Genomic DNA, 18,832 nt, shown 5'->3' on the forward strand with positions numbered 1-18,832 from the left:
GCTGCTCGTGAGGCGTGTGTTGCACAATCGCTCCAGCGGCCTCGTTCAGCTCCCACAACACTCGGTCCTGCTCTGCTTAATAGTACTGTAACGTTAATAATCACATCCATGAACATGATTTCTTCCCGAGTCCTATCCCAATTCTTTTCCACCGGCCGTTGAGGTGAAGACCACATGTCCCAAGATTCCGCGCTCAAACTTGGCGTCATCAAGCTACGCCTTTGTTTTGAATAGGCCTCTAGTGACCTCTAGTGGACAGAAAATATTACATGCTGCACCTTCAATATCTGCTAACACTTTAATTCGATGGTCTCCCAACAGACATTCTGACTACAAGTAACTTTGCAACTACATGTCAACTTATTCTACTAACCTAAACCCAACAGTCTACTACAGTCTACTCTAATGAGAGTTAGTTGGCATGTAGTTGTAGTTACTTATAGTTAGTAGAATGTCTAAAGTGGACTCGAAATAAAGTGTAACCAGATATTTATATTTTACAAAATATGGGTCAATAAAGCTTTAGTGGCATAATTATAAAGTCACAATGAAACATATTTTCTTTTATATTTTATTATTTTAACAGTTAATACGTTATTCATTACATAAACTGTGGTGCATATTGACCACCACGGATTTTTACTACCAAACCATCTCAGTTTTCTCACAAATAAAATGATTTATTTAACATAGCTTACATGATACAAACAGTTACAGTAATGCCAACGGACAGCATATATCAGTAATAAATCAACTACACTGTTTTAGTCATGAGATCAGTACCTTGCCTTCGCTGGTAATATATTTGTCTGCACACATTGTTTACCACAATTCTTTTGTATGGAAGCACACAATGTGAATGTATGAACAACAGGTTATAACTCAGCGCCATGCCTGTGAACGTAACATGGAGTCTCTGCTTTTGGCAATGCTGCTGGAAGAGGAAAGACTGCTGGAGAAATTAGAAGAGTTGGAGGAGTACGGTCGATATGGCGAGGAAGAGAGGCGTGAAGGACTGAGCGGATAAACGGGAGGGAGACTGAGCTCTCTTGACTGGATTTCCTCCCTGTACGGCTTACTGGCCTCTGATTTGATCATTTCCTTTTTTGGTTTAACGGATTCTCGTTGAGATGTGGCTCTATTGTGCAAATGTCTGGATCTATATGCTGACACTGGGGTTCTGATGGCAGCAGGTTTTGTTTGAGGTGGAGTTGGTTTAATGGCGTTAACAGCAGCGTGCTGAGATGGCCGAAGGTGCAGGAGTCTCTTGCGTGGAGGTCGAGACCTGCTCTGCCGTTCTTTACGAGCGTGCGATTTAGACGTCTTCCTGGATTGCTTAGCAACTTTAGCTTGAGGCTTATGACCTTTTGGTCGCTTCTTTCTCACAACGGAAGACTGTTTTTTATCATTGTCCAATGGGTCTAGAACACTAAAATGATTTGTAGTGCTAAATGTGCCATCCATAAATGTGGAAGTTTGACTTTTAGTTACTGAAGTGTGATCTAGGATTGTGGAACTGTCATTCAGGACTGTAGAAGGGTGTTTTGGAGCGGCTGCTGTCTGACTGATGGTATCGGTGAGCACACTGTCAGCTGGAGGACTCAGACTGATCATCACTGATGCGGGAGGCTCAATCAGAGAGGAAGGCGGATGAATTGATGTGGATCCTTTTTGTTTTTTCCTCTTTTTTGGTTTCTCTTCATTCAGGGGATCAGGAGGCATCAGCCCCCCCAACAAACCTTTAGCAGCAGCTCGAGCCAAAATATCCTGCACAGTTTCTGCCTCTGCTGGGTCTTGCTGTTATAAAGAAAACACACACACACACACACATGTATATAGTGCAATGTTATTATATAGAGAGACCAGGGCTAGTTGTCATGAGGGCATAATCACAATAGTCTCAGCCACAGATGGGACATCCAAGGTCTGTCAACAGTCCATTCACTAACCATCTGATGCATTCTGCTCACACACCTGGAAATTACCAAGAAGCTTTAATCTGATTGACTGATTTTACACAATTTCTGTCAAACTTAAAGGATTAGTCCACTTTTAAATAAACTGATAATTTACTCACCCCCATGTCATCCAAGATGTCCATGTCTTTCTTTCTTCAGTCGAAAAGAAATTAAAGTTTTTGATGAAAACATTCTAGGATTTTTCTCCTTATAGTGGACTTCAATGGGCACCAAACAGTTGAAGGTCATAATTAGTTTCACTGCAGCTTCAAATTGTTCAAAACAATACCAGATGAGAAATAAGGGTCTTATCTAGTGAAACCATTGCTCATTTTCTGAAAAAATTGAAAATTATATAAGTTTTAACCAGAAATGCTCATCTTGAACTAGCTTTCTTCTTCTTCTCCTCTATTAGAATTCCAGCAGTGTAGACACTGCTAAGCGTAATACTGCCCTCCACAGGTCAAAGTTTGAACTAATTGTTATATATTATTAAACTAGCATATTGCATATAAAAATTAGTTCAAACTTTGACCTGTGGAGGGCAGTAATACATTTAGCAGCATCTACACTGCTGGAATTCAAATAGAGGAGAAGAAGAGAGCTAGTTCAAGATGAGCATTTCTGGTAAAAAACTATAATTTTCTTTTTTTTTTTTTTTCAGAAAATGAGTGATGGTTTCTCTAGATAAGACCCTTATTTCTCATCTGGGATCATGTTGAACAATTTGAAGCTGCAGCGAAACTAATTTTGACCTTCAACTGTTTGGTGCCCATTGAAGTCCACTATAAGGAGAAAAATCCTGGAATGTTTTCATCAAAAACTTTCTTTTCGACTGAAGAAAGAAAGACATGGGGGTGAGTAAATTATCAGGAAAAGTTTATTTAAAAGTGGACTAATCCTTTAAATAAGGTGGATTTTAACCAAAAGGTTGTTGAACCATATTCTTGGGACAAGGGTATGTGTCAGCTTGAGGCAAGTTGTCACGTGTTTTAATCTAATTTAATAACATTAATACATTTATTGTAAATAGACTATTGTTCAAAAGTTGGGGATCAGTAAGATTTTTTAATGTTTTTGGCTGCATTTATTAGATCCAACATATAGAAAAAACAACATATTGTGAAATATTACAATTTAAAATAACTGTTTTCTATTTGAATATATTTAAAAAGGTAATTTATTGATGGCAAAGCTGAATTTTCAGCATCATTACTTGTCTTCAGTGTCACATGATCCTTCAGAAAACATTATGCTGATTTGGTGCTCAAGAAACATTTATTATTATTATAATAATTATAATAATATGATTATCAATTATCAAATGTTAAAAAACAGCTGTGCTGCTTAATATTTTTGTGGAAACCATGATTTTTTTTTCAAGATTCTTTGATGAATAGAATGTTAAAAAGAACATTTGAAACAGAAATCCTATAAATGTCTTTAATGTCACTTTTGATATATTTAATACATCCTTGCTGAATAATTACTAACCCAAAACTTTTGAATAATAGTATATATTTAAATTTCTATCTATCTATCTAAAAATAATATAGTTTTAATATTTTCATTATTGTTTTGTTTTTCACAATTGTTTTGCTATCAATGATTAATGGAAGATTCCCATAATGACAACTTTTGTGGGCAATGTTCAATTAAAAAACAAACAAACAAGCAAAAAAAAAAAAAACAAAAAAAAAAACACCTACCCTGAAAAATATTCAGATTAGTCCAAAAGTATCAAATAACACCAGTCTATATACTATATATGTGTCATAGTGCAAATGCAAGCTTTCACAAATACACACAAAAAAGAAGCTACAGGCTTGTTTCTCTTGCTGTGTGTGGTCTTGTGCGGATGCTAATGTGATCAGACACAAGTGTTCATTATTTAGTGCAAACCGGAGCTACACTGCCAGTATTTAGGACAGCAATGCATCAAGCTCTGCATGAGAGCAGTGTGTGTGTGTCTGTAAGCTCTCTCACCATCTCACCCAAACACATTTCAACACAAGGTATGAATCACAGCATGTCTTTATGGCTGTAAAAATCCATTTATATATGTTTAAAAAAATCTGTTTTTGCGAAAAGTTTTCTGATTCTCTCTCTTTCCGTCTTTCTCACCTCTCTTTTCATCACACAGAGGAAACAGCCATTTGTGACTTCAGATGCTTCAGTTCTGAAAAATTTCTCTTCCTCATCATCCCATCCTGCACTGACCAGCCTGAGAGAAACATGTAGAAAGAGAGAGAGATGTTTTGTGTTGCAAATTCAGTAAATTAAATCCAAATGATATCCATTTTCTCATAACTCAAACATTCACATAATCCTTCCCCACTTGCTTTTCCATGGATTAACTGCTGTTTCCATGGATACAGCAACTTTAAATCCGTACAGTTAGTGGCGTGTGACAGGAAGGACTTAATGCCTGGACTGTGTGTGTGTGTGTGTGTGTGAGTGTGAGAGAGAGAGAGTGAGAGATGTGTGTTACCTGAAGGCCACAGCTTTTGCTTTGCTGTCTGCGTTTTCAAGCGCTCTCTTCACAAGTTGTTCATTCTCCTCAGGATATACTGAGCAAGTGCAGTACACTATGCCTTTCACTTTAGGAACTGCAGTTAAGCAAGTCAAGTTAACTCAGAAGATGTGATTTAGCCAATGCATGATAAATGCAAAAAAAAAAATATATATATATAAATAAAAAAATTTTTTTTAAGAAGGAAGTTACACTAACACATGTAAGATTTTTTCAAACTTGCATAAATGTGTGCTTAGAAGTTATTTCATGGGCCTCTCTTTATCACAGGGTGAGTAAAATGGATGACTCTTAAAAAATGTGTTGTCATATGACCAATTTTGTTTATGGTTGTCTAGAAACAAGGCTCAAACCACCCTGTTTCCCCTACTTACTACAGTAACAACAGTAAATTTTACATAGTTACAACCCTAAATCAAACCATACTCCTAACCCTTTAGCAAGTACATGTTGTTAATGAATATTACTCAGTTCTTAAATGTATAATTACACTGTAAAATAAATGACCATGAAATGGTTACACTTTATTTTAAGGTGTCCGTGTTACAGTGTACATTGTAATTACAGTGTAATTACAGTGTAATTATACATTTAAGTACTGAGTAATAATTATTAACTACATGTACTTACTAGGGTTAGGATGAGGGTTTGGTTATGTAATTATACATAATTTATAGTTAATTTATAGCAAAACAAGCTACTGAGATTGATGTAGAAAACAATTCTATCAAGTTAATGCATAAACTGTGGTTATTAGTGTTGTCAAAAGTACCGGTACTTCGGTACCAAGTCGGTACTGAAATTTTGAAAATGTGACGATACCAGCATTTCTGTAGTACCGGTAGTACCGAGAATCCGGGTATATTCGGTACCTACTGATAAGGCTGTTGGCAGTATTTACTTGAATATGACACGAGTGAAGCACAATGCTTTGTTTACAGAAGAAATAATAGGTTAGCAATTAAATGTGACATCGCAGCCATGGAAACATTTTGGTTAATGCCGAATAAGAGAGGTGCGTGAGTCCATACATTTAAGCTTCGTATTCTGTTTTCGAAACGCGATCTGGTCACCTGATTAGCAGAGAATTTAACAATATTCCATTAGTTATTCCACTGAACATGGAATCTGTTTCTTTTCCCAAATCTTCACTCACGCAGGGGATTATAACGTTTCTTTCGTTCGCATTTAGGCCTATTATATGCTATTCGCATTCTTTACTGTGGTAAAGTAGAAAAAAAACACCGTAGGACAGAAACCTTTTTGCTTGCACGTCAGTTTCTATTTAACAGAGTTTGTGCTTGTTATTAGACTTTATAAGGCGCGTCAAGTTTATTTGTATATATCGCGTTTCATACGCTGGTGATTTTTACTTTCGTTTTCTGTGGCAGCGCTAAATCAAACATAGCCTGAATGTCTTGCCCCTGCAGAGGATAAAACACGCTCTTCAGACTTTTTACAACAAGTGTCAGTTGTTTGTAACATCAGGAGATAACGAAGATATTATTAAAGAGAAATGGTCTCATTCCTGCTCGTGTCCCACATCCCTCTCAAATCGCAAAGCGGCTATATCAAAGTAATAACGGGACTTTGGCTATATATGTACGCGTCTTTGTGTGGAAATAAAAAATGAATGCTTTTTTAAATAATATTTAACTTTCTTATTATTTAGGTTACAATTATTTACCGATATTTATTTCATAGTTTTACAGGCTGTAGTGTGTTGTTTCTCTGACGGAATAGCTAAAATAAACACGCACGTCTGTTACCCCTGTTGAAAAAACGAGCATATGCTGGTAAAGTAGGTTTTGAAGCTGGTATGCTGGTCCAGGACCAGCTTAGGACTAGTATGGACCAGCAGGACCAGTTTAGGACCAGCATACAGCTTCAAAACCTACCTTACCAGCATATGTTTTTTTCAACAGTACACAATGGATGTTTGAGCATTTAATTATTTATTTATTTTTTTTATATTTCAAAATTTATTTCATTGAGGTATCCTATATATACACACACAAACACACACACTCCAAATCATATTTAATGTTTTTAAAATAGGCTATATAAAATAGTAAAATAGTTCCAATAGATTTTACTGTGGTACCGAAATTGGTACCGAGAACCGTAAAATTTTCATGGTATCGGTACCGACTACTGGAATTTTGGTACCGTGACAACACTAGTGGTCATCAAGAAATATTCTCTATATGGTTAACATGATTAATTGGAAAATAAGACAAAATTACTGATTAATCATTTTTAATTGTTATGAATTCATTATTAATTATTTTTGTATTGTGGTGAGAGAAACACGTGAACACATGGATAAAAATTCAGTAAAACAAATTAATAGAAAAAAAAAATTCTCATTTCCACTTAGTGGAAGCTTTAGTATGGAAGAGGATTAGGGCCAAGCAATAATAAAAAAATAAAACCATCTCGAGATTAAAGTTGTTAAATTTTGAGAAAAATCTCGTTAAATTTCGAGAAAAAAGTCGAAATAAAATGTTGAGAATAAACTCATTAAATTACGAGAAAAACCTCGTTAAATTTCAAGAAAAAAGTCGAGATAAAATGTTGAGAATAAACTCGTTAAATTATGAGAAAAAACTCGTTAAATTCTGAGAAAAAAGTCGAGATAAAATGTTGAGAATAAAGTCATTAAATTACGAGAAAAAAGTCGTTAAATTACGAGAACAAATTCGTTAAATTATGAGAAAAATGTCGTTAAATTTCGAGAAAAAATTTTAGATAAAATGTTGAGAATAAACTCATTAAATTATGAGAATAAAGTCATTAAATTACGAGAAAAAAGTCGTTAAATTATGAGAACAAATTCGTAATTTAACGAATTTGTTCTCGTAATTTAATGACTTTTTTCTCATAACTTAATCACTTTATTCTCAACATTTTATCTGGACTTTTTTCTCGAAATGTAACAACTTTAATCTCGAGATGGTTTTATTTTTTTATTATTGCTTGGCCCTAATCCTCTTCCGTACTTTGGACATGGAAATTTTCAGTGTCACATAAATGTCCCCACAAAGATGACAATTCCAGAAATCTTTGACCATGAGAAAAAAAGCTTATAAATCATACTAAATATTTTGAAAATGTAAAAATGCAAAAAGTTGCATTGTGTTTAGGGGTAGGGTTAGGGTTTGGGGAAAGAATATACAATTTGTACATTATAAAATCATTATGTCTAATATAGTAGCCATAACCCAATGTGTGTGTGTGTGTGTGTGAGTGAGTGACTCACAGTTAAGTGCATGGCTGAGGTCTTGTTTCTGCTTAGCAACTAGTGCGTCCAGTTTACTGTCAGAAATGGTTCCTTTAGATAGGCCATGCAACAGCCCTCTGTCTGATAAAGAGCAGTATATGTTATCTTGAAATGTTGCTTCAGTTTGTTTTGATTTAATGACCTCTAAACTGCCCACAATGACAAAGAGAACATTTCAAATGCAAGATCATGCATAATTGTTGCTGTACCTCCATTCTCATTGAGGATAAACTCAACAGGGTTACAGAGCGCTGAGGCAGAACACTGTGGGAGCAACACAATCACCCGAACCTTCTGAATACGCAAATCCCATTCATTAAGCTCATTGAAGTGCTCAGACATCAGTTTCACATCTATGAAAAAAGACAGAAAACACCGGAGTATCAATACCTCTCTACTGGCAGGACAGGTACTACACTATGGTATGTGGTCACCGTGATTTTGCCAAGTAAGACATGTTCCTGGATCAACATATTTTGTTGATCCTGGAACACCATTCCGGTCCAAAAATTTAGTCTTAACCCTATTCCTACCCCTACCCTACCCATAAATTATCCCTAAAATCAGAGGGGAAAGATATGTGAATAACACTGATATAGAAGCACCTAACCCTGGTTGCAAGCCTAAACTTGACATAAATGGTAAACTTGTCCCTCAAATCTGATTGGTTGATTAGAATGTTGATCCAGGATCAGCAAAGATGTTGATCCAGGAACATGTCGTACTTGGTGAAATCACGTTCACCATGGTATGTAGATATTTACTCATTATACTTACTTTTGCAGCCAGTAGAGGTGAGGATAGATTGTAATTCCTTGTTGAAGGTGGACACATTAAGGACCCCACATACATGTACACAGCCAGAACAGGCAGTGGCCTGGACAGCCACATGAGCCACAGTCAGAGCAGAGAAAGACCCCACCATCAGAACATCACCACCCTTACCCAACAGCGGGTGAACCGCACATGCAGCCAGACTGCGAGATTTATCCTGAATTCACACACACACACACACACACATACACACACATTAATCCTGGATATGTGTTTGCACCATCCGAATGATGGAATTCCGAATTTTTATCTCACAGTTCAGACTTTATAACTTGCAATTGCGAGTTTATATCTCAAAATTTTGAAAAAAACAGACAGAATTGTGAGTTATAAACTCACAATTGCGTGATATATAAACTTGTGATATAAATTCGCAATTGCTAGAACAAAGTCACAATTCTACTTCGAGTTTATCTCACAATTATGAGAAAGAAGCCAGAACTGTAAATTATAAACTCGCAACTGTGAGAAAAAAAAGTTAGAATTGTGAGATAAAGTTTTAATTACCTTTTTTATTCTAAACGAGCTTCCATAGAATGATGCTTGTTTGTCTTTATTACCTGTATTATGAGTGTGTGTTCTGTCACTAGTTTGGTTTTCTCCAATTGTTTTCTGAGCCTTCTGGGAAACAGCAGGACATTAGAACAGTGTTTGTCCTTACAGAACACATTTCCCACCAGGTTAATGTGTGAATCGACCTGAGTGAAGCCTGATGTCCTCAGAGTCTCACACATGTCTTCAATGCTGGATGAATTGGTATACAAACACAACATGACGGGTGTATATATTAAATAAGAAGAACACATTTGTGTACAGACACACACTACCTGGCTTTGAGGGTGTTGACCCAGGCATAGAGCGGTACTGTTTGCGATCTTTGTTGTTTAGCCCTCACAGCTGGTGGTAGGTAACTGTCAATTGTCAGCAAATTCTGCTTTATTCTGTACTGAGCCAGTGAGGCTTCCAGTTTGGTCTTGAACCTGATACAAACAAATATACCATCACCATTTCTAAGGTTCAATATCTTTAAAGACTTGGAATGTTTTATTTTTATTTATTTCAATTTCAGGACATTTAATGGAGCTTCATTTAAGTATCATCTTAGCCTCAGACATTCTTCCCAAAACTCCTTTTAGGAGCAATAAAAATGGGACAATTATTTAAATTATAAATAAAATGAATGTTTACAACAACCCAGGTAATTTAGTCCTGTAAAAATCAGATAGTTAAAGTATGAGTTCTAATCTATGGAAATTCTATTCCTACTTCAGAGTAACTAATTCACATTACATAAAGTCAAAATTGGAGGACAGAAAGTTGAAATCACAAGAAATCACCATTTTGAGATATACAGTTACAATTATCCTTTAAAAAACTCTAAGGAGGAAATATGCAAAACCTTTGACTTTAGATGGCAAAGGTTTGGGGGGTGGCTGGCTGAGATTTGTTGAGATTTTTTCTGAAATTAGTGAGGACACTTTTTTTTTTTCAGAAAGTACTCTTCAATTAATCTCCTTGCTGTGTAGGAAAGACAGGTGAGATTTTTCATTCCATACATGGGATTCACAGAACATCATTCAGTCTAACTTAATAAAGGATGAATGATTTTTTTACAGGGCAGACCTGCTCATACTGACCGATAAAGGCTGTCCTCCACCTGTCTCACTTCCTTTATAAGTCCTTCCTCTACTCTTTTAATTGGCTCTCTGGTCTGGAACTTCCTGTCCAGGAGATCATAGAGTATGACCACCACAAGAGCCATGAGGTCATCTGGCTGAACATAAACACAAACTCACATATCACATCAACACATCAAAGTCAATCATGATATCAACATAAAAGGGCAGATGTCAGTCATAACAGACCCACCATTTGCTGAGAACGGTAAAAGTAGCTGTCAGTCAGGATCTCCTCCAGCAGATCTTGGTCTGTGAAGGTAGGAGGAGAGATTTGTGATATTTAGCTGTAGAAGATGAAGTAGGGCAATAACACTATGCTGTGATACCACTGCTATACTAAAGTTGTTGGTTGTAATTTAACAGAATAATATGAAGTGTTGTAGTGAAGAGCAAAAATCACAGCAATATACTCCAGAGATCCTAAAATACCCAACAGCAAAACTGATGTGTGAGTTACATCAGTTTTGCTGAGAAATGACTTTAAAAATAGCTGGAATCCAACTCATACTTGAACTGAATTTAATATGGAGGGGAAATGATTTAAACGAATCCAGATTATTTTAAAATAAAAATAAAAAATCAGCATTTATGAGGTCTTATATATATTATTTATATATATAGGATTTATTTTTATTCATTTTACTTTTTCTTGTTTTAAGCATAGACCTGAGATTTTTTTTTTTTTAGATTTAAGCTTGAAACAAGAAAAATATCTTAAGAAATAAGTAGGTCTAAATAATATATACTACAGTGCAAACAGAAAATCATCATCCCCCCCATCATCACCCCTTTGAAATAGTTATTTTTATTTGTTGTACAGCCTGAAATCAAAACCCATTCCAAAGAATTTTTTGTTTACACATTTTGCCTTACAAAAAAAAAAAAGAAAAACAGAAGAAAAGGCCAACAGTTCAGAAAATTAATAATAAAAATACACATTTTGCTGTAATTACAGCCATCAATCCTTTTGGATATCTTTGTACTTGCTTTGCACACCTAGATTGGGGAATATTTGCCTGTTCTTTATTGCTCAAGTTCAGTCAAATTCCGTAGTGAGGGGCAATCAACTGCTCTCTTCAAGTCCATCCACAGATTTTCTATGGGATTTAAGTCAAGGCTCTGACTTGGCCAGGACATTCACCTTCCTTTCCAAGCCATTGCGTTGTGGTATTTTTGGTGATATGTCTAGGATCATTGTCGTGTTGGAAGGTGAATGACCTGCCCATCTTCAGCTGTCTAGCAGAGGGATGCAGGTTTTCCTCAAGAATTTGGATGTACTTGGCAGCATCCATTTTTCCTTCACAGTGGTGTGTTTTGGGTGGTGTGCTGTGTTTGCTTTTCACCAAACATAGCGCTTGGAGTCCAGTCCAAAAAGATCAATTTTGGTCTCATCAGACCATAGCACCTTTTGCCAGATGGCATCAGAGTCTTGTGTTTTTGTATAGCGTCAACACGACTGAGTGTGGCACTTTTTCAGAAAAGACTTCCTTCTTGCCACTCTGCCATACAGGCCAGCTTTGTGTTAAGCTTGTGAGATAGTTGTCACATGCACAGACCGACCAGTCCCAGCCATGAAGATTTGAAAGGCCTCTTGGCAGCTTCTCTGATCAATGTCCTCCTGGCTAGGTTATCCAGTTTCGATGGACGGCCTGATCTAGGCAATGTGTTGGTGGTGCCATATGCTTTCCACTTCTTAATGGTGCTCTGAACAGTACTCAGAGGGATAGCTAAAGTCTTTGAAATGTTTTTGTAGCCTAACTTGTGCCTTTCCACAACTTTATCCCGAGGCCTTTTTATAGCACTTTCCCAACCATGGTGAATTCTTTGCAGTACCACGCACTACTAACATTGGAATCTTCAAGAAACGGCTGTTTTCATTCAGAAGTAATCAAAACCACCACAATTGATGTCAGGTGGGGCAGTTAGCCTGGCGTTTGATCTGGAAGTTGATTGGTTGCACCTGAGCAAGTTTATAAAGGCTGATCTCTTTACCAACCAGGTATTTCATGAATTCATTTTTAATAATCCTCCAGAATGTTTTAAAATGTTGTTTTTACTTTGATGATGAGGGTTATAATGTGTACATAGAGCTCAAAAATTTAATATTTAATTGATTTTATTTTCCAGGGTGCACTCAAAAAAATGAACTTTCACTGTTGTTAGTTTCACTCAAACCACCCTTGTTCACATTACTTAAAAAACTCATGTAACTACATGAACATAATTTAACTGCATAACTTCATTCAACTTAACATTGCTGAGTGAAACATACAAATTAATGTTGACATAACTAACTGTGCAATGGATCCGTAGCTCGCAGCATGCTTTGCAAGGGATTGCATTAGGAGAGTAAATTTAGGGATTAAAGTGTTATTTTATGTTTTTCAGTAAAGGGAAATATGTTGTTAGTTTATGTTAGTGTTTAATGTTCATTTATGTTGGACATTTAGAGTAGTTTCTGTAATGTTTTTGAATTTTGTGATTACGCAGAAGAGTGTTGCCTGTGTTTAGGCTGTGAGCCTCATATATGCATGTTTAGGATAGAATTCCTGCTCTCAATTCAATTAAGTTTGTTCAATGAGTTATTTTTTGAGTGCATTTTGTAGAGCAAATAGTTCGTTTAATAAGGTAAATTAAGTCAATAAATGTGTTCACCTTAAGTAATAAACATAACATTATTAAAGGTGCCCTAGATTATGTTTTTAAAAGATGTAATATAAGTCTAAGGTGTCCCCTGAATGTGTCTGTGAAGTTTCAGCTCAAAATACCCCATAGATTTTTTTTAATTAATTTTTTTAACTGCCTATTTTGGGGCATCATTATAAACGCACCGATTTATGCTGTGGCCCCTTTAAATCCTGTGCTCTCCGCCCACAGAGCTCGCGTTTGCCTTAAACAGTGCCTTAACAAAGTTCACACAGCTAATATAACCCTCAAAATGGATCTTTACAAAGTGTTCATCATGCATGCGGCATGCATGCGTCGGATTATGTGAGTATTGTATACTGTTATATTGTTTACATTGATTCTGAATGAGTTTGAGGCTATGCTCCATGGCTAAAGCTAATATTACACACTGTTGGAGAGATTTATAAAGAATGAAGTTGTGTTTATGCATTATACAGACTGCAAGTGTTTAAAAATGAAAATAGCGACGGCTCTTGTCTCCGTGAAGTAAGAAACGATGGTAACTTTAACCACATTTAACAGTACATTAGCAACATGCTAAAGAAACATTTAGAAAGACAATTTACAAATATCACTAAAAATATCATGATATCATGGATCATGTCAGTTATTATTGCTCCATCTGCCATTTTTCACTATTGTTCTTGCTTGCTTACCTAGTTTGTTGATTCAGCTGTGCAGATCCAGACGTTCTGCCCTTGTCTAATGCCTTTCATAATGATAATGTTGGGAACGTGGGCTGGCATATGCAAATATTGGGGGCGTACACCCCGACTGTTACGTAACAGTCGGTGTTATGTTGAGATTCGCCTGTTTTCCAGAGGTCTTTTAAACAAATGAGATTTATATAAGAAGGAGGAAACAATGGTGCTTGAGACTCACTGTATGTCATTTCCATGTACTGAACTCTTGTTATTTAACTATGCCAAGATAAATTAAATTTTTCATTCGAGGGCACCTTTAAGTAAACTTCACATATAAATATTATGTAACAGTGACATTCAAATGATTTGTATTTACTCAAAGAAATTTTGTCAGCTTTACTTGAATTTCTTTTGTTCATTCAACTAACAAATTGTTATTTGTACAAATTACTCAATAGTTGCGTGGAACCCCTTGACCCTTCTTTTTTAAGTAAATCCAACAATTAATTTTTTTGAGTGTGTAATGTGACAAAAGGTAAAGATTTTCACAGGATGACTTTCTATAGGCATTTTATATAATATATGAATATATACTACTAATAATAAATATAAAATTAAAAAATGATTTAATTTTTGGTCCTTTAACATATTTTATAATAAACAAGACTGATAAGCTTATGTCTAATCCTATCTGAATTGTATATAAATTTGTTGTCTTTGTGTTTCTGGATGATGGAACTGACTGAGTATGAACTGACCTCATGCTCACAGCTCAGCGCAGCCATTAAAGTGTTACAGCAGTCAGTGAACTGATGTCTGACCTGACTACACTAAAAGCAAATAGATGTCCTTTAAAAAAAAGAAAAAAGTAAAAAAAAAGGCTCCCCTGAGCAAAAAGTTTGCAAAAGTGAGGGCAAAGCAGAGCAAGGAAGCGAGAGAGAGAGAGAGAGAGAGAGAGAGAGGAATGAGTCAGACGTGTGTAGGGAAGATAAGCTACAAGGAGAAACTCAACCAGAATGTAACCAGACATTCCCAAATTATTGATTCAGGACTTCAGTAATGGAAAGAAGAGGGGGGAAGGCATGGAAAGATGAGGTCAGAGGAGAAGATTTTTTTTTCAGGCACTGAATCACACCCCAAAAGTCAGTCTATTATCTTCAAATCTAAATTTTTTTTGATACTGTAAAACTTTGTAAACAATACAATGAAACATTTGTATATTTCTAGATGTTAAAGTGTCCATATTTTATATGTGTAGATACCCTCTCCCCCAATATTCAGATTAGTGGTCAACCAATAAAGGGTTTTCAGTGGGCAATTTTTAAAGTATTACATTTGCCCCCAAATTCTAAATATAATGCAATAGTGTTTAAAGCTGGCAATAAAGAAGCAAAAAAATAAATAATAAAATAAAATAAAATAAAATAAAATAAAATAAAATAAAATAAAATAAAATAAAATAAAATAAAATAAAATAAAATAAAATTAAATTAAATTAAATTAAATTAAATTAAATTAAATTAAATTAAATTAAATTAAATGTTGAGTGAAGAGTAATACATTTTGGGTCAAAATAAATTAAGAATATTAACAATATTTTGCAAATATTCTGCAACACTGACTGTTGTTTCCAATTACTTAAAGATTCATTCAGAAACCATGTGTGACAACCAACCCCGGTTTCTTCTACAACGTTAGATAAAGGACAAACTCTCCTCTGCAGTACTGTCAGACAGAATAGGAAAAAACAATGGAATTCTGGGTAACAGTATTATACGTTTATGACTCTTCATCTGTTTCCAACTGCACCTTTGAGTCCTGTATCTGTGGAACTGAATAATTGATGTTAAAGATTTGTGGGCCACAAATAGCATGACATCAGTGACCACAGGGACATTAACTGCACACTGCAAAAACAATCAAGATAAACTGGACACATTAGATTCTTGTGCTTCACTTTACGAGAATATTTACATTCTTAGCAAATACTTATTTGTCTTCTTTATGGAGTTTCTCATACAATATCAGGCCCATATTATAAGCTGGAGGAGAATATTGAAATATGATATTTTAAAGGAAAAGTAATTCTCATCCTGATAATCATACAAATTCCATGGTTTTGAGACCTGGCTTTATTTTGTCACTTACATTTCAGGGTGTTAAACGCCAGCTCATATGCCCAGTGCTCATTCTGCTTGGTGCTGGGATCACTGTCGTCGACAATCCCAGAATCTTCATCACCATCATCATCATCATCATCATCATCATCATCACCACTGGGACTGATGTGCCCATAGCGAATGAGTCGGTGTGCAAGGTCTTTCTCCACATGAGTTTTCTGGAAAATAGCTGCAGCATGAAAGTACACAGAGTCGGGGAATCCCAGAGGTGTTCCCTCTCTCTCCATCCTGACTCTGTTCCGTTCTGCAGACACTGCAGTGACCCTCTTTTTAAGGGACTGAACACATACTTTTCTCATAGGAGACACCGGAGTGTGTGTTTTATTCTTAGGAGTGGATTCTTGATCCAGTAAGTTCAGTGATGTGACATCAGGCAGATCTGAGTCCAGTGTGGAGTTGAGAGTCTGTTTAACCATTCTGATAGAGCCAAGTTCTGTGAATAAATACTGAATTAGTGTATCATAGATCATGTTATTATTATTTTACACACATTATCCAGGGTTTTTCAGCTAGGATCAGTAAAATTACAATATAAAAGCCAATAATGTATTATGTAAACAACATGCTGTGTTAATTTCACACTGAATAGGATTTCTCACACATTATAATTCAGTCTTTACGTACAAGGATCATTATATTTTATGTTTGACAGTATTTTGTATACATAGTATTTTCACTCTGTATAGAAATGAATATTCAGTAATACAATTATAGATATTAATATATAGTTGGGTCCAAAAGTCTGACACCACTAGAACCAGTGACCAAGAAATATTTTGCCATTTACTTACTTACTTCTGTAACTTTCTGTTTATTGCCTAGTTTAAATAAGAATTTCAGTTAAATTTCAAGAATTTCAACAGATTTTCAATGTGGAGTTTTGAACCCCATTGTACTTACTGTCTAAAAGTTTAGGGTCAGTAAGATTTTTTTTTTTTTTTTGAAAGAAAGAAAGAATTAATATTTTTATTCAGCAAGGATGGATTAAATTGATCAAAAGTGACTGTTAAAACTATATTGCTACAAAAATGTATATTTTTATGATTTTAAATCGAATGTATTTCACAATAATACAGTTTTAACGTATGTTTGATCATATAAATGCAGCCTTAATAAGAATAAATGACTTTTTTTTAAAAAACATCACGAAATCTTACCAACCCTGAAGAATTGTGAATATACAGTTGGCTCCAAAAGTCTGGGACCACTAGAACATGTGACCTAGTAACAATGCAGAATCTTAAATATTTCTTATTTATTTTACGCCATAACATTTATTTTCTTTTTTATTTTAAAAATCCTGTAATGTTCTACTTATTACCAGGTTTAAATTATAATTTGAATCCCACATTTTCAATGTAGACTTTTGAACCCCACTGTACACACATTCAAAATCTAATTAGTCAAAATGAAATTTTAATACGTACCTCTCATAATGTAAGTGCAGTCAGCCTGGCAACAGGTATGAGAATATGAGAACAGAATGTGAGAATTAGGAGCCTCCCCCCCCCCCCCTCTCTCGATCTGTCTGTCTCCCTTGTCTCACATACGGTCTCTCCCTCTCTGAGATCCTATGTCACTACGACAACAAACACACTTGTTCTTGTCAACAGAGTGTGAATCTTCTGTCTACAGATATAGTCAGCTAGCTATCAGCAGCTCATCATTTCTCTCTCTCTCTCTCTCACACACACACACACACACACACACACACACACACACACACACACACACACACACACAGGCTGACTGAAAACAGTGAATAGTAGGCCTACATTAACAGGTTTGAGATAAGAAAGAGGTGTGTAAGATATAGCACATAAAGTGTTATATATGTTCATTTGGAAGTGCGTTTGTTCTATTTCTTACTCTGTTCTTTACAAGACTGATTTGTTGTTATTCACTGGAGTTTAGTTAAAGAACAGACTGCTGGCTTTAAGGGTAAACAGACTCCAGAGTAACGCTTAATTTCTGCTCATTTGAAACCCTCTCATGCCTGACGCACGTCGGCTCCAATGAGGCACAATTAGCCTGACGTTTGCATTCATCATGCTGAATGATTCATTGCTTTGGTCTCAAATCCATTCTGAGCCCAGTCTCCCTCAGTTACCCCCACATTAGCCCCGAAACAAACTACACTGGTCTTTGTCAAAAGTTTCCAGTCCCTTCTTTGAAGAACTGATGGTTTTATTCCAAACGTTGACAGCCAATCAGCTGCTGAGTCAAATTTAGCCCCACCCACGCCGCACCTTATTGGTCTCTACTGTCTTCAGTTGACTTTTAATTAGTGATGAGATCTGTCAATCTCATTGAAAATAATCCTTACTAATGTTACTTTAACTTCAGATTAGTGGAGCCAACACAGTGAGACTGCTTAATTAATAATGCGGTGTGGGGGGTGTGTACACTTCCATGTGTGTCTGTGTGCTGAATTAGTAATGTAAAGGAATACACAGCTTCTTTTTCCTCATTATCCCACTGCTCAATGCCTCAGTGTCCAGTGACACTACATCAGCTTCAATGCTATTTCAGCTTTAACTGTCATTATAAAGATTTCTTCAATATATTTATATAGCCTCATCTGATCAATGTGTGAATGTAGGCTGTGTGATGGCAATATATTTGCTGGTGTGAAACAAACTGATTTTAATAAGTTGAAATGAATGCACAAACAAGAGAACTGTTGTTACATTAGGTCTCAGTGACTAAACAGAAGGGGAGAACTGGAATAATTCTAACACATTTTGTTTTAGGTTATGCTTTGAAGCCACCGGGTGGTTGGTTGCCAATACATTGTTATGTGGTTGTTAGTGTTCTGAGTGGTATTTAGCATGGTCAAACATGGTCAAACCCCTAAATATGATGACCACCCCTTTTTTTTTTAAATAAATAAAATATATTGTATAATAAATAAATAATTTTATAAAAGTAAAATCACACTTCTTTCCATCAAGATGCACAAATTGATGTATCACTCATTACTATAGTACAAACTGTATGGCACAAGTTACCTGCAAAATTTGAACCAGTATG

The 18,832-nt window shown here is 35.6% G+C and overlaps 1 protein-coding gene across 2 annotated transcripts; it reads right to left on the reverse strand.

Moving 5' to 3' along the window:
* Positions 1–284: 284 nt before the first annotated feature.
* On the reverse strand, positions 285–17,322 carry LOC125272603 (putative methyltransferase NSUN7). Of its 2 annotated transcripts, XM_048197581.1 has the most exons (12): positions 17,227–17,322; positions 15,768–16,232; positions 10,478–10,536; positions 10,246–10,382; positions 9,436–9,588; positions 9,169–9,352; positions 8,552–8,765; positions 7,984–8,127; positions 7,754–7,855; positions 4,450–4,567; positions 4,083–4,182; positions 285–1,797 (listed from the first exon to the last, which is right to left on the reverse strand). In XM_048197581.1, exons 1-12 carry the CDS (start codon positions 17,231–17,233, stop codon positions 883–885), a joined length of 2,598 nt encoding a protein of 865 aa, XP_048053538.1. In that variant the 5' UTR covers positions 17,234–17,322; the 3' UTR covers positions 285–882. The 2 variants fall into 2 exon arrangements, with proteins under 2 accessions (XP_048053538.1, XP_048053537.1); XM_048197580.1 differs by lacking the exon at positions 17,227–17,322 and having other exon boundaries at positions 15,768–16,540.
* Between the last annotated feature and the right edge of the window lie 1,510 nt (positions 17,323–18,832).

This window comes from Megalobrama amblycephala, linkage group LG7 (genome assembly GCF_018812025.1).
Source record: "Megalobrama amblycephala isolate DHTTF-2021 linkage group LG7, ASM1881202v1, whole genome shotgun sequence".
NCBI lineage: Eukaryota > Metazoa > Chordata > Actinopteri > Cypriniformes > Xenocyprididae > Megalobrama > Megalobrama amblycephala.

What these genes read in the sequence shown, in the direction of transcription:
- LOC125272603 (XM_048197580.1), bottom strand. Translation starts at nt 16,269, where the DNA reads ATGATCTATGATACACTAATTCAGTATTTATTCACAGAACTTGGCTCT. An exon ending in GGCGTTTAACACCCTGAAAT is followed by an intron (nt 10,537 to 15,767) that starts GTAAGTGACAAA and finishes CTACCTTCACAG; the next exon opens with ACCAAGATCTGCTGGAGGAG. An exon ending in GTCAACACCCTCAAAGCCAG is followed by an intron (nt 9,353 to 9,435) that starts GTAGTGTGTGTC and finishes CAATTCATCCAG; the next exon opens with CATTGAAGACATGTGTGAGA.